Genomic DNA, 24510 nt, shown 5'->3' on the forward strand with positions numbered 1-24510 from the left:
CTGTATTTTCCAGCGGCAGCAAAATTGATGCAGGTTGCCATGGTAAGCACACACTTTCCCATTTACTAGAATAATAGACAGCTTTGTATAATTCACTGATTTCAGATGATTTCTCACCCAAAGAGCAAGTCGCTCGAGTTACATAAGTCACCTGTTGTTTAGTCAATCTGGCAATTTTAATTAGAATAAATTTTTATGATTCCACTTTGCAACACTTAGAGCTGCTCTGCCACCAGAATGTGGAGATGTCTGTAAATTATACAGGCTCCAATCACATCTTTTTCGGTGTTTTAATTACAGTAACATTACAGCATTAATCATGTAAGCCTCTGTTAAACAAGTAACAGCCATCCTCCATCATAATTAAAAAGAAAGGCCAAGCAAACAGGAGCTTTGGATTTTACCATATTTCCTCTGAAAATTGTATTTTAACTTAAGAGTTTCACAAACAGTAGTTCTATTTGGCTGTAATTAGTGTTGTGAAGGAAACACCAAAAGGTTAATAAGAGACGGTTAGTTTGTAATGCAAGTTTCCTGGTGCCAGCCCCAGCAGTTCAGTCTGTTTTCAGAGTCATTAACGATGTAGATTGATTACGGGAGGAGATTGGGAAGTGCTCACTTGCTGCGTTAGCAGAAGGTTAGTTTTTATTCATATACCTTTCCCACTGTTAAATATGATGGCCATTACCTTGACCGTTACTAATCTTAACCGCTGTGAGACAGAAAGAGTTAATGGTTTCCTTAGAGGTTACTGTCAAAGGGAAAAAAAAACCTACATGAGCTTTTTTGGCTTGTTTATAAGGGAAAAGGAAGCTGCAAGCTTCACTGAAATGTTTGTTTATCTTAGCAATATTTGAAAATCTAAGTATAGTGTGATGTTTTTGGAAAAGGATGAGCTGGGAGAGCCAGGGAAGCAGGTTAGCACCGCCTCGTCCTGCAGCTGAACCCTCACACAGAGCTGCCCTTCGAGCCTTTTGCTTGGGTCTAGAGTTTTGGAGTGATTAACAAAACCAAGCCCACACAGAGGTTGAAACTATCCGATCAGAAATATCACTCTCTGCATCTCCTACAAATTGTTCTCCAGTCACCCAGCAAAAATATGGATAAGCAATAACTAAATTGGACAAAATCTCATTAAAGAGTACAATAAAACACTAGAAACCCACCAACTTTCCGGATTGATTGTTCATCCATTGTAAACCTACACAACAGGGCATGGATCCAAGTTTTAATTTTCCTCTCTAAGTTGCCAAAATGTTCACATCTGGTGAGTATTTTCTGTGCTTACACAGAAAGGACTCAAGGATCTAAAGGTTATAACTTCTGTGATGCTGGCTGAGTATCTGCAGTGATGGAGACATTGCAAGAATCATTTTTAATGGAACGAATGTGGAGACTGAAGAAAGAGTGCCAGGAATGTGGGATATATGATAACGCTTCTTATGCAAACAAAGGAGGTTGCACATCTGTTTGTTATTTAGTTCTGTTGCTGTACAAAAGGGATTGGCTTTCATTTATTTCTAAGGATATGACTTCAGTGTCACCCTTGCCCCACCACCAATTTCCAGAGAGGACTCTTCTAAGCTCTACTCAGGCAAACTGCAGAGCTACGGACCTAGAGCAGAAGTAATGCAAGGGACCTGTTGGTGCCCGCCACAGCACCAGGGTACAGATTAAACCTCTTTGAGTGACCACTGCCCTGCACAGTGTGGTGATAAGAGCAGCTAGGCCCCTCAGTGAGCCAGCCTGGTCCAGTGCCCAGCTCTGAAGGATCTGTAACCGCCACACTAGCCAGCCCCGAGCTGCCCCAGCTCCTGTGCTTCTGCAAGGCTTTGGCCAAAGCAGGCTTGGATGCTCAGTAGGCGATCGCTTAAAAGTGCAGGACTCGTAAGACAATCAACTCCTCTTCTTATCCCAAAGCCCAGATTACCAATTCCCGTAAAAATCCTTCTCTGGGGCTTCAAATTATTTTGAAAAGCTGACTGCTCCCTCTGCGCTGCCCATTGTAGGAGCACCACCGAGCTTACTTAGGCTGTTTTACTGATCTATGCAACAATACACAAATCAGAAGAGCTACTATAACTGACGTTGCCCTGTGAGGAAAGCTTACGGCATTTATCCATCTTAAGGGATGTGCTGTCACTCACATATGAATGTTATACTTTATGTCTTGTGCTGCATATACAAAAATAATAAAGTAGGTATTTTATTCATTTTTATAAACTTCCAGAGAAATGCAGCTCTATTTCCAACTTCCAAAGCTCTAAAATATGTCACTCGGGTCTTCACATTCATACAGCTCTATAGTCTTTCTGCAGAATAAAAGGGAGATGCAGGTGGAATGACTGCTGGAAATTAGCTTCAAAATCAACAGTTCCTAATAACTGTTTGCCTCCAGTTAATACCATTAGTCATGTTCTCAATTCACGACTGTAATGCACCCAGATATTATGGAGATGAGCATAAGAACCAATTGGAATATTCTAGATAAAATCTGATCCACTAAATGATGATGTATCTGAATAATTAGGAAGGCAACCAGCAAGAAAAGTTTCAGTGAATATCATGCTCCTGGCTCTCCTTTACATTCAAGCCTATTTCTATACTATGCAATAGTATAAAGAAGACTTAACACAAGCATTTAAATATAACCCATTTCTACTCAAAGAACCCTTCATCTTGCTGGAGTTTATGAGAGTCAGACACAACTAGACTACCTTTGTGAGCAAAGTTAATCAAACATGTTAATGTATGCAGGATCAGGTCTTTACCCAAGACATTTCATGCCAACCTTTACCACTGATCTGGCACCAGGAAAATTAAAATGATGCTTCTAGAAGCAATTCTTTGAGGAGACACATTACTGACATAAAACTTTGCTTAAACCCCCCCAGACTTTGATTTTAAAGCTATTCACTATTTTACGTCTGAGATGACTATTTCTAACACTGGCTTTTTATGATTAGTACATGTTTATTATTTTTGTATTTTCCTTTGGATTCTATTTTTGTCTTAAGCAGTGAATCACCACTTCATTGGGTCAATAGTTTTCCTTCCACAACTGTTGATAAAAATACTGTCCAGCGCTGGGAATTAAGGTACGCTGCAAATCTGTTGCTTGTAACATTATAAACACATATTTGAAATAGTTCCTTTCTGATTTCTACACTGACAAGAGCTCCTGTGACTTACAGAGTACAAGAATGGTTCTGGCTCAAGGCAAGGTGAAAAAGGTAATAGAAAATATTTAAGCAGATCTGTGTGCCTGTATACGTCCACAAAAAGAAAACAAGCCAAACCTGCATAAATGATATGTTGGGAAGAGGGCAAAGGCATTAAAAAAAAGTCCCAGTACGAACAAAACCAAGGGAGGAATAACTACCTGAATCACAAAACAGAGTATCTAGCCTCAAAGATGCTAATTCAGGTCCTGAGGGATCTAATCAACCTCTTTGTTGAAGTAAAGATAAAACTTTTTGACAGCAAATGCTTTCTGATAAAATGGAATTTTCAATTACCCTGCGAAACATCTGGTCCGTGCTGCCACTTACGGAGAAAAGCACCACCACACTTTGCAGTGCTAGAAAATCCTTCACGCTGAGATTTCCCCACGCTGCTGGGAGGAACGAACGTCAGGAGCTTCAAACCCGACGGCAAAGCTCCCACGGTGCCATGTCCCCCAGTGCTGCCCCAGGGAGGCACTGCCAACACCACAGGGCACTTCACCCCAGGCAGGGACTCACAGCATCCTCCAGTCCTCTGATTCAGAATGACACCGAGCCCCAGAGGAAATCCACTACAAACTGCAGAGAAATTGGCCAAGATACATGCAGGGACCCCAGAATTTACCCGCATCCTCTGGCAGCCTTGTCCAGCCAACCTGAAACCTCGCTGACATCCAACAGACACTTCCAAATCTCTCATTCTCAGACAAATCCATTTGAAAGTTCAGCTGAGAGCAACGGTAGGAAAAAAGTGCATAAAAATTCCTAGCAGTGCTTAACACCTTTGCAAATAAACAAACAATTAAGCAGCAGCAAGGCAATTGTGAAAAGTGGAGCAGCGCCCGATGCCCGCATTCCTGAATGTCCCATTTGGTATCAATTAGCAGGGGAAGGAAAACAATCCTGCACGATAATGAACTCCAAATTGGGTACATATCAGAGCAATTAAAGCAATCTTTTCAACTGATGAATTTATAATCAATAATTAAGATCCTGAGGTAAAGAGCAACTGGGCAGAAGTCCTACTTCCAAAACAAGCGACATGGCTGAGCTCCAGGCAGTATTTCTGATGACCTGCTGCTGCCCACTTAAGCTTGACACCCTTCACACAACGGTTTGCCATTTTTCTGGAAATCTAGGTCATTTCCAAAGGAAGAGAAAAGGCTCCTGCCAGACAGAGTGGCACCAAGGCAGTGAAGCCACCTCCAACCAGGGGGTCCTGATGGGCACTGAGGCCACCCACGGGGAGCAGCTCCTGCCTCGTGTAAGGATATTGAGGCATCTTTTGGTCTGGAGACCAGTTGTGCCTGAATAAGCCAGTTTCACAAGAATATAATAAATTAAAATAGCTTCGATTTTTTCCCCCCCTCAAGTCCACAAGAGTTTGATGTTGTCTTGAAAGACCAGGCTCCAAACCCACAGGCCTAGAGATTGATTTTAAGAGCACTAAAGGAGTTTGGACACATCCCTGCCTAAGTCTTTCTGCAGGAAACCCAGCACCTCAGTAAGTGATGACTGTCCAGATAGGTCCACGTTAAACCCTGCACCAGCACTGAGGGACTGTCCTGCATCCCCTCGTGATTAATGTTCTTTATATCAAGATGTCACCGAGCTGCAAGGATTTGTGCCAACCAGTGCCTTGCCTCAGCAGGCCCAGGACTACCCACCAAGCACATAAAAAGACTCCTGAACTAATGGATGAAGCTTCAAAGTTCTCCCCAATGAATCACTGCCCTGAGCAGAGGTCCAAGCTCTGTGGCAGAGCAATCCACCCATGCTCCCCATCAGCCATGGACCAGCACCATGCAGCATGCTCCTACTGGGGCTGCACATACTGTGCGACCCTGCGTTGGGTAGCGGGTTGTTTCCTTCCCGCCCCCATGTCTCTGACCTGAAATTGGGTAAAAATCACAAAGCCGGAGCCATCGCGTGAGAACTCCTGTTATTGCCGTTGTCTGAGTGTCTCAATTTTCCTGATTATTTCATACGGCCCCTGCTCGACAAATCAGCTGAGAAAATACTCTCTTTAACCTTTTCTTCAGCTTCTGTGCCAGCGACTGCCCACCTCTCTGCCTGCACTGATCCTCATGATACTACACCAACAGCTCCGTATCCTCCAGCAGGTTCCCCACAGCCCCACACAGAACTGGGGATGCACAGCTTGCCTTTGGAAGCTTCCTCCTGGAAATGATCTTCATTTTTTAGGGGTGTTTTACAGGCAACAAGGAGCTCTTGTGGCAATGGACTGGACTAAATTTATTTCTTGTGTAACTCATTCAACAACCTCTGCCTCCAACTCCTTAACTTATTTGCATTGTTATCTGCTGAGCAACAGAGACAGCCGGCAGAATTATCAGAAATTTAATCTCTGTAAAACCCTATCTGCAGTCCATTGAGATTGTTTTTTTGGTGAAGAAATGTGACAAAAAATTAACAGATGTTGCTCAGACCATTCAGCAGGACGGGAATCAATTATGAACATTTTTGCACCTACAGTTGTCCCTTACTGCAAACGCATCTTAGGAAACCCTCTCCTGATCGAAATGAAAAAGCATTTCTTTGTAATAGAAGAATAATAAATGATAGCTATCAGCCTGCATTCTCTGACACAGCGCTGGTCCTCAGAGAATTAAACTGCCACCGTACAGTTATATAAATGTTTAATTTTTTTCATCTTTGGCCACAGTAGGGTTGTCTGGAAATACATTATCACTGCGGATGCCATCCCTCTCCAATTAGCGTGGCTGGCAGTGTGGAATGGGTAGGTGACCTCTGCATTCCTGTGCTCGCGGAGTCTTACAGGGTTAACTACGGCCATTTAACAGACTCTATCGAGAATTAATACAGCGATCAGCTTCTCTCCAGAAAAAAAAAAAAACATTCGGCAGCGCAGATGGCAAGAACTCTTTCTCCCCCATTTGACTCTTTTATGACAGCAAAACAAAGGCTTTTAATGATGTTTACCATGAATTGAATTAAACAGCTGAAGACCAGTTCATAATCACAGCATTTTGTTTTCATATCCTTAAGTCTTTTAGCAGTGGGGCTTCCATTTGAGCTTCAGCTACAGCTTATCTCAAGATATAGCCAAGCGCCCTGAGGCTTCCCTGTGCTGGAGCACCAAACCGCATTCATACTTCTTAATTGAAAAAGACAGGATGTTTGCATAGGATGTTTGCATCAGTAAGACATTAAAAGCGACATTCATGCCCAAGTACAAATGACGTCTTGGGCTCAGCTGAACTCCTCTGACTCCTCTCCTCTAGCTGACACTAGGCTGGGTTGAGATCAGGGCTTCAATTTCCAGCCACGCACATGGGGATGCGTAACAGCTGACAGCACGTCACACGCTGTGGGGAAGGGACACAAACCCCTCGCCCACCAGCCTGGGCCAATTTCTGCGGGACCCCTCACTAGTGGCCTGCGCTCCACCAGCCTTTTGGGGAAGCCATTTGGGCATCACCTGTGGAGGATGGGGGTGCTCCCATCCGGAGGCACGAGCCCCACACTTGAAGCTGGTAATTCCTGCTCTAATCCCAGCTCCGCCGCTCACGCGCTGTCACACGGGTGCTCAGGGTTTTTCATCTGTGAAATACGGGATAATCCTAAACGCTCACCTACCTGACAGGCGTGGCGCGAAGATTAATTTCTATCTACGCTGCGCTCTGAAGATGCGCAGCCTTATCCCCAGCCCGTGCTAAGCCTCTCCCCGCGCACCCGGGGTGGGGGCTCACCTGGCTCGGGGCCCTGGGACCCCATGGAGGGGACGCTGGTGTTGAGCACGTCGTTGACGGCCGTGTCGCAGTAGAGGCCGCGCTGCACGTCATGCTCGCTGTCGGTCTGGTCACTCTCCTCGTGGCCGCTGTCCTTCAGGCTGTTCCCCTCCAAGTCCTTGAACGTGGAGCTGCTGGGGGAGACATGGCAGTGAGCTGGCCGCCCCGCTGAGCGCCCGCACCCGAAACGCAGCACCCAGCTGTGGGCTGCTTGCGTGCACGGTGCCAGCCCACAGGTCAGGACACGCGGGCATTGAGGAAGCTGTGAGTGAAAAAGGGCTTAAGGACAAAATGGAAAACACACACACATCCAATGAGCTGTTTCTATAACTAGGCTTCCTCATGTTGCATTACCTAATGTTAAAGTTAAAAAGGATCTCAACTTTAGCGCTTTAGGTTACAGGCCAAATCCTAATAGCTTCGTGCCTTAAAATAAAAGCCTTCCGGGAAACAGGAATTTCTTCTCATGATGACGACATGATTCCTATTTTTAAAAACAACCCCATAATTCTGGGTCCAAGTTCGCAGGGACTTGAGGGGAGCTGGCAGCAGTCCAGCTCCCTGACATCCCCTGCAGCTGCAGCTGCCAAGGCCAGCATGAGGGGGATACAAGGGCTGAGCTGCTCCCAAATTCCTCATGTCCCTGTCCTGGAAGCCAGCCCAGAGGGGCAGGAAGCTGCAACTAACGCAAAGGAAGATCTGCATCCTGGGTCAAAAGCGATGTGAGCACATGGAGCAACCAGCACATCCCCACAAACAGGACAGTGGGTCAGGGGAGCCTCAGCATGTCACGGGAGGGCTTTCTCATAGCCCTTCTGGGAACAGGATGGAGCGACTGCAATGTGGGGTGTCCCCTTCCCACCACACGCGCTCCCAAGGAGCCAGTGAAGAGCTTCTCTCTGCACAGTAGGTGTCCTTGAGGGTGCAGGAAGCTGGGTGCAGAGGCACTGGCTTGGGGAACAGTGGCACGATGGCCCCAATGAACCGAACACCTTGCTGTGCTGCCCAACATGGATATGGGGACAGGGCACGGAGAACGTGCACCAAGTCACCCAGCTACTGGCACCAGCCCAGGACCAGCTCTCCTCCTGGAGCCTCAGGGGACAAGAGGCTGCCAGTTTGGGCCCAAAGACAGCTGCATGGATGATCCTTCTGCTGCCCGCCAAGCCCTGTGACAAAACGTGCACAAAATGTGCCTTCCCCAGGAGTGCGGACACAGGCCGGAGCAAACAGGAAAGCAGAGGCAGATGCCAGGAGGAAAGGAAAACGTTTGGGAAAGGAGGGCTGCCAGAGAAAGCACCCAAGAAGGGCGGGGAAGGAGCTGTGACACCTTCCCCATGCCCTGCTTTTGGCCCAGCGCCGTGCTGGCACGGCCCTGCTGGCTCCTTCGCTCCTCCACCCCCAGGCAGCCTGCACCCGCTGGGGGCTCTGCTTGCACCAACAGCACCGAACTTCCTCACTGGCTGATCGAGGCCGAAATGTCGGCACAAGGAGCGGCCTGTGCTTCAAAGCACCGAGGAGCTGCAGATTTTCATTACTTTGTGAAGCCCTTTTGCGTCTCCACGGAAACCAAGCAGACCACCTACCAACCGAAGCTTTGCAAGGCACGCGGGGGGGGGGGGCTCCGAAATACATATAAATTGGTAAACCTTCAAACATCACCTTTTAAATAAAGATGTCCCTGTTGAAGCCACTGACTTTGATTCCAGGAAACATCAAAGAATTTTAAGTTAAAAAGCACTACAAATCTACAATTCATTTGTGTGTGCGTATGTGAGTGAGAGAGGCAGGCAGACAACACAGCAAAAGTACAAATAGATTAATTAAAGTGCTGGATTTGAGAAGATTCACTCACCAGAGATAGAAGAGCTACAACATCTTCATAAAGGCAAAGGATGAAAATGATGCCACAGTATGCTACAGAAAATATTTTTGTTCTTAGATGTCTGCACAGCATTCCTGGCATCCGTTGTACTTAAGATACAAGACAAAGGTAGAAAGCGAGGGGAAACGCTGTCCTACACGGTGTTGCTGTTCCTAATGTGCAGGCAATCTGTGTTACAATACATTTATCTTTCCCGCAGTGAACCAGACCGTAATGCAGCAGCCACACAACACGTTTCCGTGGCTGACACTTCTCTAAAGGATGGGCAGGTCTCAGGGAATCAGCGGCAGCAGCATTTCCCAAACAATGCCGTGCCGGAGTAAACCCCGCTGTGGCAGGTGGGAGCACTGCTTGCCTTTATGTTAGGTGTGAACAAGGGAAGATTAATAGATTTGGTTTTTTTCAGGGTGCCTGCAGACTGCCTTATGAGGAGCGATGCGGCGCAGGCAAGCCATCTCTCGCAATCACATTAGCATCGTTAAACATCACACGCAATGCAGGCAAATATACCTGCCCCTCGCTAGCTGAACCCAAGTTGCTTAAACAACGCGCTTGCAGCTCCCATAGTCTTTATATTTTTAAGATGTAAACAAATGGGAGCGCAGCCAGGAAGATAATTGGATTTTTTTACTGCTCAGAGCACACCTGAACAAGCCAGGGCTCACTCCTTCTCCTCGCTGCATCTAAGCAGCATCCTGTGGCTGGGGTGAGCTGCCCACCGCGGTACCTGTCCTGGGGTGCCAGGGCCTTTGCAGGCTCCAGAAGAGGCAGTGAGGGAGAGGGCAGGAGGGAGAGCCTCCCGCAGGGTGATGCTGGTCACTTGTTGGTTTGACATAACCTGGAGGAAGTTAGGGGGCTTAAAGCAGGTCAGCGCAGGCGTGAACCCACTGGGGACGACTTCGCCACTGGGAGGACACCAGCAAAGGCAGGATTTTATCCAAAGAGTTGAATTTACCCATGGGTAATTACTAGGTTGCAACTGAACTGATGATTTGCTTTTTTACCCCTGGAAGGGAAATCTTAGCAAAATGCTGTTTTGCCTCAGTATTCAAACTAAAACAGTGAGCATGCATCAAACCCAATTGCCTGCCCCCAAATGAGATTTTTTTTTCCCCGCCTCACATGGCAGGGAGATCTCACCATCCAAATCTATCATTTTATTCTTGTGCATTCAAATAGAATAAAATCTATGAATTTTAAAGTTGTCAGGGTAACAGCACTCTACCTAACTTGCTGTAAGTTCCCAGTGTGAAGGAGCCAAACAGAAGAAAAAAGACTTCCCTTTATTGCAAACCAAGAGCAACGGGACTTAATAGACAGTAAATACCGTTTTTAAAACCAAATGATAACTCTTGAAACATTTTGCATATAAAAAAAGCAAGTAGCATATAGCACAGTGAGAAAGAACATTAAATAATCTGGCTTTGGCTGGGCAAACCAAAGGGCTTTCAAGCCAGCCTACATACCTCTTTATTAAATGAGCTCTGCTGTTCACGTAGTTGGAGTCAAAGGAGTAGTTCTCCGTCTGGAAGGAGGAAAAGAAAAGGGAGAAGTTACCGGCTGCTTGCTGTGGGATCGGGGGCAGGCGGGCGCACAGGGCCCTCTGCGTCCTGTACAAAGCAGCAGCCGCCCATGGGGCATCACCCAGCACCTCGGGGAGACCAGCACCTCACCTCATCCCAGCACCTCACCTCATCCCAGCACCTCACCTCATCCCAGCACCTCGCTTCGTCCCGGTACCTCACCTCGTCCCAGCAGAGCCAGCACTGCCCCCAACATAACACCGGCCCCCATCTGCACAGCAGCCACCGCCAGCAGGCCCCGGCAGCCCTCACACAGCCGCGCACCGAAAACCAGGCTGGCTGGTGACCACAGAACAATTTGCGGAGAAGGAACAATGTGACTGCGCTCCACTACAAAACTAATTGCTTTTAATTCCCTGATGGACTCAGTTCTGTGTGTGTGTCAATTTGACTGAAAGTTCAAAAGGTATTTTTCTTATTAGTGTATAATTAACATGTTAAAATATTTATTGCATGGATATGTAAATGCCAGCAAGGTAATCCCCTGCCGGAGAATTTAATGTGGGCACTCTTCTTTGTTTTAAATCATTTCATTTGCAGAGACAGTGGGCTCTGTTATTAATTAAAAAAAAAAAAAAAAAAAAAAAAGAAAGACAATGGATGACATGGTTGAAAGTTGGAGGGGAGCAAAAGAGAGGAAGAAAAGTCAATGGATCTGTCATTGTAGGCAAAACTCACTGACAAACTCCATCACTGAAACACCGTCTTTGAACCCGAGATTACACAGCCTGGGCTTTCTGGTTTTCATAGCCAGGATGGGACAAACAGAACTGGTTGAAAAAGAGCAGCCAGAATACGGGGAAGAGAGCAGGGTATGACTGCCCACGAGAGCATGGGGCCACTACCCTGGGCATGGTGGGAGCAGTGTGGGGGGACACGGTGAGAGCCGCGCGTTGGGATACAGGGGGAGCCATGAGCTGGGATGTGCTGGGATCCTCTTGGCTGGGATGTGGTGGGAGCTGCATGGCAGGACATGGTAGGAACTGCGTGGTGGGATGCAGTGGGAGCCGTGTGGTGGGACGTGGTAGGTGTTGTGTGGTGGGACACGATGGGAGCAGCGTCCTGTTAGCCATGTGTTGGGATGGAGCAGGTGGGATGAGCTGGGACATGGTGGGATCGATTCCATGGCCAGAACATGGCAGGAGTCGTGAGGTGGGATGCGGCAGGTTGGAAGCAGCATCCTCTGAGGCCAGGAATGGGGAAGGGCCGCACGCCCCAGCAGCCCCATCCTGCCCTCCCGTGCTGCCCTCAGCTCCTCCTCGCCCCCGCCCCACGGCCACCCCCCCTCCCAGGGAGCCGCTCGGGGATACTATGGCCTGTTTTTATGGCAATTATGAACATGGTAAAAATAAATGCATGCATCTTTAATGTCTCAATAAATAAAGGAAAGCAGAGTCTGCTGCTAACGTAATCACAACGGCAGGATGGAGGGAGCGGGGCCGCTGCAGCAGAGCCGAACGTGAAATCCAATCGTACCCTGGCTGAGGTTATACTGCTGTACCAAGATAATAAAGCAAAGGCAGCGTTGGTTAAGTGTGACCTTTTCTGAAATACAGCACAATATCTAATTTACCAAACAGGAGCCTCCCAGAGAGAAACATGCAAGGATCTGCGAGCCGGGGGAGTTGGCCTAGCACTCAGCACAGCTCAGTTATTACTTTCACATAGTAATTACTGCTGTAGAGTCACGCAGGAGATTTACTGCACAAACTACTGGTCCCTGCAGTTCTTGCATCCTTGTTCCTGCAGTACGACTTTGATTGTTAAAGCGCTCTGCGTCTCCGTAGGAAACATACACATGTATTTTTAAAACACACAACGCCAAAGATTTAAATGCTGCAGAACATTTCTGATCCCGTGTTTGCTCGCCAGTCCTGCCACTGCCAGCCCTGGGGGGAGATGCCACCATACCCCGGGATCTCACCATGGCACTCCCCAGAGAGATGAGGTGATTCCCAGAGACCAGGGCTCTGCAAGGGGGCTCTGGCAGCCCTGAGCGATGGAGGGCAGGAGGGATCACAGGCAGCTCTGGGTAAGCAGAGAGCAAACGTCAGCGCGTGCCCATACATCACAGAGCTTTTAATGCACTCAGCTCACACACAGCGCTCAGCTCCATGCAGACCAACCTTCAGCATCCAAGAGCACCCAGGGCCACCTGCCAGGAAGCTCCAGCTGGTTTCACCAAAACCCCACTGAAACGTCACTAACACCCCACCAAAACACCACCGCTCTCAGTCCTAACAGGCTGGAGGAAACGCTGCGCATGCTGCCATCCATCCCAGCTTCTGCTCCGGCCCAGATCCAGACCTCGCGCTAGATCTGGCCAACATCCCTGGGAGCTTTGTTACTGATTTCTGATAAAGAAAAAATAAAAAGGACAAAACCCTGGGCTGACCAAAATCATTAGCAAAGGAGCAGTCCCCATGCTGTAGTTTGGTTGCCTGCAGTAACGCTCCCCCCATGGGGACGCCCTGCTCCACGCCTCACCTGCTGCTCAGGATGCTCTGCACCACCTTGCTCCGGAGGATGCAACACCAAAGACGTAATGGAGCGGCTCCTGGGGGGCTTTAGTCATGTCCACGGTCTGTCCCCAGACTTCAAACCCAGCATGTCACTAAAAGAAGCACTACTACTGCAAATCCCTTCCAGATACCAGGCAGGGCACGGAGCAATATGGCAACAGGGACAGGAGCCGGGTACGCTCCAGGTGCTTTACGAGGCAGCCCAGCAGTTTATGAGGGCTCTCCTCAGCTGTGGGATTATCTGTCAAGGTTATCTCCATGCAGACTACGTGATCAAAACAGGAGAATAAAAAAGGAATGAGATTTTTCATGGAGGAGGGCTGTTTTATAGTTTGCATTATTCAATCGAAGTTCACTTGATTTAAATCTAGTTCATCCTGCAAAGTGCAATCACTTACAAACAGAGGCAAAACGACTGGGAAGAACGTCTCCAACATGTCAACATTTTAATTGGAAAAGAATACGCTCCCTCTCTTAATGAGGCGCCAAGAACAAAGTCAAAGCACGAAAAAGAGGGCCAAGGTAAGGCTCATTTTTGCCGATGAAACAGTGTGCTCTTCATAACATGCATCAGCAAGAGTCCAGCCCGCTTTTTCTTCATTATTTTGGCAAAAGAAAACAAACCGCTACTTTCTTAATGATCAGACCTGCTCCTGTAAAAATCAAAGGGGAGAGGGAGAGAGCCCAGGCTGTGTCAAGGGCCTCCCTCCCAACGCTGCCAATTCTCATCTCCTGCTCGTCTCAGCGTGAATGAAGGATGCTCAGCGCTTGTCAGGATCCAACCCCAAGCTGGTGTGCTAGGAATAAACCATATATTCAAGGCATGAGGAAGCCCTGAACATCCAGCATGGAGTCTGAGGTGTCGGACCACACTTCTAGCTTGCCCTCCCCAGGCAGGCGTGCTCGAGGCAGGGCCAGGGGGGCACGGCACTGCTTACCCGGGTCCAATTCAAAAAATGCCTTTAACTGCTGCCTTAGCAACACAAACAGAAATCCAACAACAGACCTAGTCAGAATCAAGCAATCAGCAGGGAAATTTTAAACTTTTTTTTCTTCCCCAGCAGCTGCTGAGGACTGCCATTTCCATTACATTTCAAGGAGATGCACAAGCGCCGGTTCAACTCTTTGGATCACAGAATGGATTCAGGTCTCTTCTGGACCCAGACATCGGGGGGGTGACAGTGACTTTCCCATCAGCAACAGGGACCTGATCTCACCTCTGCTCCCCCTACACCTGAAAAAACAGAAGTGAAAGCCAGAGCGTCCCGAGGCAGCTAGGAAGGGAGCTATGAGGGAAGAGGTGGTGCTGACGGAAAGGCCAGCGGGGCCAGGGACCCGGCAGGGAGCCACCACCTCAAAGAGGCTGCAGGGGAAGCTTACAACTCGGTTCATCAGGAACGTGTTAAGCCGCTATACCTCCTCACCTCAATAATTCAGGGCCTGTTATTTCCTGGGTTTCAGCCGCGATGCAGAAAACATACAAATGAGCATCTCTAAAGGCACCAAGGGGCCTCGGTGCTGGTGGCTCGGGGTTGTCACATCGGTCCCCAGGCAGCAGGGATGCACAGACACCCAAAGTTCCTCCTGACCTGAGGCGGGGGCACCCGTCCCCCTGTGCTGCTGACCCGCAGTACAAATCTACAGCGTCTCCACATGGGCCGCTGGCTCTTCTTCTCACTTCGGGGTGAAAACATTTCCATCCTTCTACAAATTATTGTAAACCTGCTGCAACCTCCTGCCAAAGCGTGTAGAAACCCTTCACAAAATCAGCTTCATAAAAATGACACGTTTAGCGCCACTTTTTCAGAGTTGCCCCTTGAGCCTTTTTTTTTTCCTACATGCCTTGTTAATAAAGCTTGCATGTCACACTTTATTACTAGAAAACAACGTGGACCTTTCTCCCAGGCTGCAACGTGCGTCTCTTGTTCAGGATTTCAGGAAATCCTCCCAAAATACACAGCAGCTCCTCCGTGCCAGGCCCCGTCTCTGCATGGGGATGCACGGGGAGCCCGGCTCTCCTGCTGGTGCTGCAGGAGGATTCAAGGACCACAACCACATCGCAAAGCCACGTGTGGCCCCCACGATGGGGAAGGCAGGGCAGGTGATGCTGCTTCTCCCGTCTCCTTTGCGCCTTGCTCCTGCTCTCCACAGGCCAATCAACCACAAACTCCAGCATCTGTAATAAAACTGTTGCTCCCTGATAGGAAATCGCACCGACACTGAGTTCTTACCGTCTGAGCTGTATTGTGAGTAATACGGAATACATGTAAATTAAATAAAAACTCTGGAGCTGCACTTGTGAAACATGGATAATTTCAAAGTAGGGTCCAACGAAACCTTGATCAGTGATGGCTGGAAGTCATTATCAATGAGCAAGCTGCTTATTACCCCATGGGAAATAAATAAGTGGTCTGAGACTCCTTCCCACCAAGAACAGTCGCAGCACAAAACGTTAACCTCAAAGCCGCTGTCACTCAAAGCGCCCAAACAACCAGCCCCAAACAACCAGCCCTGAAAAAAAACAGCCCTGCAGCCCCCAGCTGCTTGCCCAAGGCCGTCCCAGGGAGCAGGGACAGCATCATCCACGCTGCCTCTTACCCAGAGGTTGCTTAACTTCTTCAACTGCTCCGTGCTGGCCTCTGAAGACAGGTAGGAAGGAGGCAGAGGAAGGAAAAGAGGCTTTTAAAAATGCCACCCGTCTGTCTGGGTGGTGGTGATGGAGCAACATCCCTTGTGACACCCATGACCATGATCTGGGGAACACCAGCACACACATGAGGGGCAACCAGCACAGCCAAGGATGGTTTCTCGCCTGGTTTCTCTACAAACCGGGACAAGACTAACCAGCTCCTGTGCACCAGGCAAATCCCAAAGATTTCCCCCTGCATGCTGCTGGCTTCTATGGAGGACAGCACTGCCTCCGAGCATCAGTCAGAGGTCAAGAGCCACGGTGACAGGACAAAGCAACAGCCCCAAACAAGACCAGGGAGAAATGTGAAGCTATTCGGTTATTATTAAGGAGTATGTAAGAGCCAGTCACCTGGGGAAGCCTGATAAAGGTTAAAAGGATCTGACCTCTGGCATCTCCCTCTGAAGCCATTTCCCTACAGCCTGGCTTACTGCTAAAGCCCGTAACACATGAGATTGCAAACTGTAAACTAGCAATATAGTCTCTGAAAAAGTAAGTGCATTTAGCATCCGATATCGATGTTTTATAATTAGATATAATACAGCAGATCATTTTCCTGCCCCTGATCAATGAAACCATGGTTGGTTTTGGGGTTGGGCTTTTTTGCAGACACTCTGATTGCTGCCTAAACCAAATGGAGCAGTGCCTCGCTCAGTTCAGCAGGAACAAGCAGAGACGAGGATGTGCACACACAGCAACCATTTAGATTTACTATCCCTGAAATATAAACAGAATATTTATTTCTGACCTTTTAAGTACTAATTCCAAATTTAATGAGGCACAATGAACATTCCTCAGAGCCAGACTCCATGGCTGCTTAACACCACCAACCCTCTAATTACTACTGCAGCTTAAATAAAGAGCGTTTGGTTCTGATGGACATTATTAAACACTGAAGGAACTGAGTCCAGCCTCCATTTTCTCCTGATAAAATAAAAAGCATTTCAGAAAAATCACTGGGAGAGTTCAGCCTTTAGCATCACCCTGCTCATCAGAAATGAGCAAAAGTATCAAAACAGATTGCATTACGGCGCTGCCGTACCCACTAATCCGCTCTGAACTCCCGTCCCCTCCCCAAATATACACAGGCTTTCTCATTTTTGTCTGAAAATGGATCGGAGGCAAGAGTAAAGGAGCTGCTGTGATGTGATTTTAAAAAGGGTGTGGGATTAAAAACCCAGATTGAATCCTGAGAGCGATGACACACAATGAAGCCATAATTACACTCCTGAAAGCCACAAATAATATCACCCGTTTGAATTTGTCAACATATCAGAAATCTACAGTATCGTTATGGAGAGCAAAAATGCAATAATAAAACTCCTTCTATTCAGATGGCACCTACAATCCAAAAGCTCTTTAGAGGCCAGCGCACACAGGCGTCCCTCCAGCAGCCACCGCCGCGCCGGGGGCCAGCCGTCTGGCACCGGCACCACAAAACCAAAGGAAAAGCAAAATATTGACCCAAAAGGGAGGTATATTTTCTAGGCGAGAGCAAACAAATGCCTCAGCTGGAATGAGACTGGCCAGCAGGTTGGCGATGCCCTGTCTGCCACCAGAAGACCCCGAGTGGCTTTTGGGGCACAGGAACCCCCAAAAGCAAGGGGCAGGGGGCAACACTCCCCCCCAGACAGGCTGCACGTGCCCTCCAAACGGCCCCATGGGGCACAGCCTGCCACAAGCCGATACCCTGCGGGGATATAACAGCCAATAAACTTAATGGCAGGCTCTTCACATCACCTGGGCCTGCGACTCGCAGCTGTGTAATGGATATATGGATGCAGCTTCCACCGCGGACTGCACCCCTCTCTAAGTAGTGCAAGAAACAATCTGGATCTAATCAGCAGCCCTAGGGTAATGGGGCATGACTTACAGATTTGTTAAAAAACCTTTCAGAACTGTCCTTTGCCTGCCTCCTTCCATTAGGAATGAAAACAAATATAACAGAGGAACCCTTTTTTCAAACGTTCCCATTGCTGGAGCTAAATAAAACTCCCTGTCAGTCACCTTCTGGAGTGGCAGGCCAGAACAGTACCTTGTGTAAGGAACAGGAGAAATCATAGATATGTCACTGCAAAAGAAAAACCAAAAAATCATTGCAGACGAGTTAAAAATACTGAGGGCGTCAGCCGCAGCCGCCAGCTCCGTTTTGGGAGCGCGATCGTTGTGGCAGCCCGGCTTCAGCTGAAATCCCCCGACAACAGAGGATGATAAACCTGAGTTGAACCACACCAGCAGGTGCTTGCATCCTCTCTTTGCGTTTCCCAATGGGAAAGGATCAGCGATGCCCACCCTGGCCAGGGGAGCTCGGCAGGATCCTGCTGGCTGTGTAGAGAGATTAGTCCCCAGCACATCCCACATCGCCTTCCCCATCCCGCTCCGTCCCCACGGAGGGGGAAATACACCCAGCACTACGAACACGCCAGTAAACACAGCCCGTTAGTTATTACAAAGATGCCAAAACCTTACTACTTCTTGTTCCTTCCAGTTAATGTACCATAGCCGAGGATGAATTGCTATTACAAGGAACTAAAAATAAAAATGTTTCAGAGGCCGTAATTGGCTTGTCTTGTTGGGCTTTTTAAGGAGCCAAAGTACCAGTTCCAGGCTATTAGCCCTAAGGCTGTAGGAGAATGGTGTAAAATATTTCTTCATTAAAACCCTACCTTCTATATAGAGGTGTTTTTCTTTGGGATTTTTTCCCTTTCCTTCTTCATTTTTTTAAAAAATTCTTTTATTTTTATAAGATGCATATTAGCAAATAAGCTTTAGTTAAAAGAGGGCTTTGAAAACCCAGAGGTGATAAAAATAGAGAAGACTCTTTGCAGCTGGAGAACCGCTCAGAGCCTTCAGTCATGGATTCAGGTCATTTTCCTGCAAAGTTTACATAATATTCCTGAATCATGTCTGTCATCTTGGGTCATTTTTAACAACCAGCACCAAATCCTCCAGGCAAGCAGAGAGCAAGGGCTGGGGACCACCACCAGCATGGGACAGGGACCACCGCCAGAGTGGGACAGGGTCCTGCTGGCAGCATGAAGGAAGAGTGCAAGGACAGGGAGCCCAGGGAGAGGGTGGCCGGTGACACTCAGCTACCTGTGCCTGCCGTTTCCCAGCAGCTGTACTTGCAGCTGCACAAGCTGTGGCACTGCTAATTATAACCACAGCAGCACAAGTCTGAGGAACACCAGAACGCGCTGAACGCTGCCCACCTGCCTGGCAGCTCCCTCCCACCACCCCAGCCAGCAGGAGAATGCCACAGGCTCCTTCCCAAACACCTCATGGCCTGGCACTAACGCTGGCAAAGGCCACACGAGGCAGCCGGTGATGTCCAGGGTGCAATTTATTTACTGGGTGCTCTTTTTTTTTTTTTTTTCCTTTTCAGGCTTTTTGCTGCCACTTCATTACCAGCAGCGCTGGTTACTGCCATCACTTGGTATCAGCAACAACAATGACAAAACCAAAATCATTTATTCAGCAAAACACTTGTTTTGAAAGAAACAGATGCTGTGCCTGCGCGAGAACTTGGAGATTTGGCACGAGACAGCCATCCTGATGAGGCATAAGTGACACACGAGCAAAACAACAATAATTCACGGTCATTTAAAATGGCTTTAAAACTGGCTGCGAGTTCTGCCACTTAGAGCCTGCTCTGATGGCTGCTGGGTCAGAGCACCTCGGTGCGGCCCTCTCCGTCCACAAAAGCATTTGTCTGCACGGAACCGAAATCAATAATAATAGTAATACCAATAATGACGCTGACCAAGCTGCACGCAGCACCACGCAGCACTGGAAGCTCAGCAGAAGGATTACAATGCACCCTTTCGCTCTCTTGTTTTGCACGCTTTTCCTTCCAAAATGACAGCCCAAGATATTTACTTGTTTGGTTTTGTGATTTGAAGGTTGCTGCTAGAAGAATACATCTGCTAGGTACAATTGCTATTTTTTGATAGTGTCTAGGCAATACCTTGTTAAAAAGGGCAAAACAACAGTTATTAATTACCCTAATTAACCCAATTCATAAGACACATTTGTGTAGCTGTCATGACAACTGCTTTGACTAACTTGCCAAGAATAGCTTAGCTGTCCATTCAAATAAATCCCTGATAATTGCTAGTCTAGTTTACTGGGCTTCTGTGATAATAATAATTAGTGCTACTGTACAAAAGGTCGCGCTAAACAGTTTATGAATGATGCGTTTCGCATGGTGATTACATGAGTCACCGGCGCCCAGCGAACGTACACAGCCACGCTTCCTACGTGGCCAGACGTGATGGGGCGGCAGCACGCACAGCAGGCAGAGGGGAGTGGGCTAAAGTGACGGGGTCAGAGGCAATTTTAGGGCCCTACTGCCAAAATGGCAGAAGTATCCGATACGGATGGGGTAAGGACAGAGGCAGCGAGCTCATGGATAATGCAGGATAGATGTCAGCTCCACAGAGATCTGTGAAATCACCCCCTTTGGGAAAAATTCTGATTAAATGCCACCTACGAGCTTTATCGACCATCCCTTGTTACCTACCTCAAGGGACACGTGCATGCAAAGAGGGTCTTCATCTTCAAGTGTTTGCCCGCTGCAGCACCGTCCTCCTACATGAACTCGTGGGCACTGGAGGAGAGCACCGCGCACACACCTCAAAGCCGCCGCCGCGCTCACTGCCACCATCAGCAGGGCGAGCGATCGCCCTGTCACACGTGGCAGGTTATGCCTCCAGACTGCAGGCAGCAAGGCCAGGCGAGCGCTTAAAGTGCCGTTATGGTGTGAAAAGCAAATATGCAGAAATGACACCTCGGCTCTCAACAAATCTGTTCCCTGAGCATCTCCAAGCGCTGCATGGGTTTTCATCGTGTTAACCCCAGGAGCCAGCACAGCCCAGGGGAGAGGGGCCGAGTCCTCGCCTGCCAAACTGAAGCCCAGTTAGCACGTCTTCCTTTTGGGGGAGGACAGAAATTGGGTCCCCAGAAGGATCTTGGTGCTACAGGCTGTGGCCCGGCTCGCTGCGCTCATCACTCGCAGCCAAAAGCACGTGCTAGAAAACAAGGGGCTTTTGTCAGAGTGACGAGGAGAAATTACAGAAACCTGATGCCGAGCAGAACCTTCCCTGAGTTTTCCCATGTGAAGTCTGCAGCTTGGTTCAATATGTTAGTGCCTAATGAAGGTTTCCCCCATATTCTGCAGGGTATAATCATTCTCCTCCTAACGAGCATGTGTTAATGGCATATTAATGCTGACAACATCTAACTGTGGAGAACAAGAGAAGAACATACTCCAAAACTCGTTTCAAACACAGGACTTCATTGCGGGCTATGCGGGCTGCAGCCCAGGGGCGCACCTCAGCCAAAATGCCCTATTACCCCCCAAAGCTAGGACACCACCAGTGCAGGGCAAGAAGGAAGCAGGACCAGAGAGGAACTGTCCGCAAACTCTTGGAAAAGCCTTTTGCTGGGCAGGCAGGTCTGGATGCTGTTTTGAGCCAACAGCCATGCGACTTTGTTTAGTAAATGTCACCGAAGCTGGGTCCATGGAGAGCATCCAGATGTGAATCTGACGACAACGAGCTGGGGAGGGAGCAGGTGAGTGGAGGCAGGTGAGTCCCAAACCCGGGAGGCTGACAGCCTCCCACCCACCAGGGTGCCGGGTTTGCCAGACAGAGTTTGCACGAGCTCTGATGCATGAAAAGGACACGCATAAAATGGGTGCTTCTCTGGCTTTTCTCCTTCATTAGTGTTTCATCCCCATTCAGAAGAGCAACATCCGAGCGCTGCAACACCAGCCTGGTTATTTTCCATGAGACTGTCCAGCGCTGCTCAACATCCACACACCACCTATATCATCCAGGCATGCAAGCCGCTGGGCCCTATACATCACCGCAAAACACAGACAGCTCCCAAAAAGTGCCATTAATCTGCTCTGCCGGTGCGCTGCCCGCACCAAACGCTGCAGGAAGAGGCAAAAACCTAATTCTGCAATTGTTAAACTCCTGTGTGCTCACACCACTGCATACATTTAGATTTCCAGATCGATAATCGATGCTGGAATCAATAGCAGGGAATTTAGCTACATTATAAAAACAGTAAAATCAGCCAATAGTGAGAAATGACTATTGAGTCCTGTGTTTTCTGTACTCACTTAGTCTAATAATGGTGAATGATATTTTCCAAGTACATTATTCAGCAATAAAAACGCAGAATTATTTGATCTCTTTCTAACCTTTATGATTCTAAGCACTCCTTTTGACCCAGATTGAATGAGGCAACATCTGCAGAGCCTTTCACAAAATTGTACTCTGCATGCACTATTGTAGGTCCGCTGCCAAAGATAAATGTTATTATTTTAAAACCATCATCCTACTAATAGATGAGCAAACGCACAACATTAGCATAGCCCGCAGATCTCTAGCACTGGTGAGAAAATGCCAGAGGGTTTTTGCTTAATGGAATTTTACATACCTGACTTAGTATGGGTTAATGCAATCCACCAACACAGGAATTTTAAAACCTGCCCTGTGGCATACACCTGCCTTTACAAAAGATGGTGTAATCCGACAAGCTCCACATCCCCGTGAGAACGACGAAGGATTCCCGTCCAGATCTCCTGTGGCCAACGGGACGTGGAGACAAAGACCTGGTCTGCGCAGCTCCGGCAGACACAGCCTGCTCTCGACGCCAGGCAGTATTTATCGTGCTTAATGAGGGAGCCTTGCTGGGGATCACCTCGCCGTGCTGAGCGCTTCCATCGGAGGGCGCGGGGCGAGCCGTCGAGCACAGGGAGCGCGACACGGGATGCGTGCGGCTCCACGGCTGCTTCAGAGCCTTTGCCAGCCTGTGGAGGGGATGGGAACCAGCTGCGATGCTGGGTTAAACAGGGACTCACTTCCAGGCTAGGTAATAATCACTTGTCCAGCTGACACAAGCCATTACTTCACTCCAAATTTAGACTGGAAGCCAGACTGAGACACTGAAGTGATGACACCGCAGCCTCCTCTCCAGCTTATCTTCCAACCAGTGCCACATGCAAGCATTGCCCAAACAGGAACAGCAAAATTTGGCCCAAAGTGTGGCTGGGGACGTCGACTTCAGTGTCTCCTTGCTGAGGCCTGGAGATGCTCCTGGGGAAGGCAGGAGGCTGGCTGGGAGCTGGCACCAGAAGGGATCGAGGACATGGTCTGTGCCCAGCAGCCCTGCACTCTGTCGGTGAGGGCAGCGCTTCGTGGAGAGCACCCCGCACACCACGAATGCCAAGCACGCTCTAATTTGAATTATAATTACACTTATAAGCACACAGATTACAACTATTTATGCTACAAATAAGACCATCCTGTATTTTAATTAACAGAAAATGATTGGAACTCAACTATAGCCTCTGCTGGGAACAATATCTAATCATTTATTTAAGCGAGGCTGTGCACAGCCCCATATGCAACCTGGCCGGGCAGCAGTAGCTGGCACGGCTGCTGACACCCTGTACTTTATATATATAAAAATATAGATATGAACCTTTAAGGGCAGCACCAATGCCTCCAGGAGAAGGCAGGAAGAAAGAAAGGGAGGGTTGGAAGGTGGAAAAGCACTTTTGCCACTGGGATGCTCCATTGTATTGAAAGCAGCTCCATCCCAACATGACACTGACAATGCGATGCTCGGGGGCCTGAGATGCGTTGTGCTGCAAGTTGTTGTGTCACAGTAAGGGGCAAAGGGAATCGCAAGACCTACGACATCGCCGAGCAGCATCGCCGGACCTCCAGCGAAGCAACATTTCAGCAACATTTCGCCCTTTGGGTTTGGAAGGCAAAGCAGGCAGCACCGGAGTGAATTCCCAAGCCGAAATACTTTGGCTGATCATCAGGACAAATTGGAAGGGCAGAAACCACTACTGACCGTCCCCGTGCAACCGCGGAATAATTTCCCAGAGGAGAAGCCTCATCCCTGGAGGGGCTCAGAGCTGTGTCTGGGCAGTTCCCAGGGGAGGCAGGAGGCACGGCCCTGCAGCAGCGGGCCAGGAGAAGGGAACCCTCCGGGGACAAGCCCAGCTCCGTACATCCAGGGCACATCTGGCTGAAGGCAGGAGAGAGGGCCTGGAAGGGCACCTGGCTGAGGGCTTTCTGCAACTCCAGCCCCTCAGGAGGGGCTTCAGGAGGTGGCAGCTGACAAATACAGCTCTTCAAGGAGCCGAGCAGATGTGCGTGAGGTTACCCAAAGGAGATGCGCGCCTGGCCTCAAATATTCCTTTGCATGCATGTGCTTTATGCAAAATAAATTACAGAAAGAAACCACAGAGTTCATGTCGCTCGATACAACAAGAGCTAATTTGGAAGCTACTATACATAAGGCTATAAATAGCGTGCAAGACCACCCTTTCGATATAATTACTTACTGTAAGTCTTTTCTAATTTAAGGGAAAAGTCTTATCTACCATGTAAGTATACTCACAGGACCTTTTTTTACAGACTCAACAAGTAAAAGTTATGCATCAGAAATATGCAGCCAATTCAAAATTACTAGCAGCCAAACGAGCTGAGCTGCTACACTTTTGGTAAAAGTGAATCATAACACCCAAACAAATAGCATAGCAAAAAATGGTGTATATATATATATAGCTATATGACAAAATAGATAGTTATTTACATAATTATGTACAATATTTAAATCTGTACACTTCACATACTTACACAGATACATAGCGTATAGCACCTAAGATAAAACAAACCATCTCTAGTATGGAAATACGATGACAAAAGCACTTCCATTCTGAGCGCTCTGGGTCCTGGCATCAGAGGAGAGGAGCTTGGCTTTCACACACAGCTACTGGCACCACACCATGCCCTGACCCCATT

The 24510-nt window shown here is 48.3% G+C and overlaps 1 protein-coding gene across 2 annotated transcripts in view; it reads right to left on the bottom strand.

The window, feature by feature from the left end:
• Window positions 1-24510, bottom strand: part of PCDH19 (protocadherin 19) — a 57308-nt gene that overhangs the window by 21205 nt on the left and 11593 nt on the right. Inside the window, exons 3-4 of one of the 2 annotated variants that reach the window (XM_082770670.1) lie at window positions 10349-10407; window positions 6959-7128 (exon numbers count right to left, since the gene is read on the bottom strand). In XM_082770670.1, the coding sequence (XP_082626796.1) occupies window positions 6959-7128; window positions 10349-10407 (229 nt within the window). Of the gene's footprint in view, window positions 1-6958; window positions 7132-10348; window positions 10408-24510 lie in introns of both variants that reach the window. The other variant, XM_082770669.1, reaches the window with a different exon arrangement.

The sequence above is a fragment of the Aythya marila genome, assembly GCF_965140915.1.
Source record: "Aythya marila genome assembly, chromosome: 13".
NCBI lineage: Eukaryota > Metazoa > Chordata > Aves > Anseriformes > Anatidae > Aythya > Aythya marila.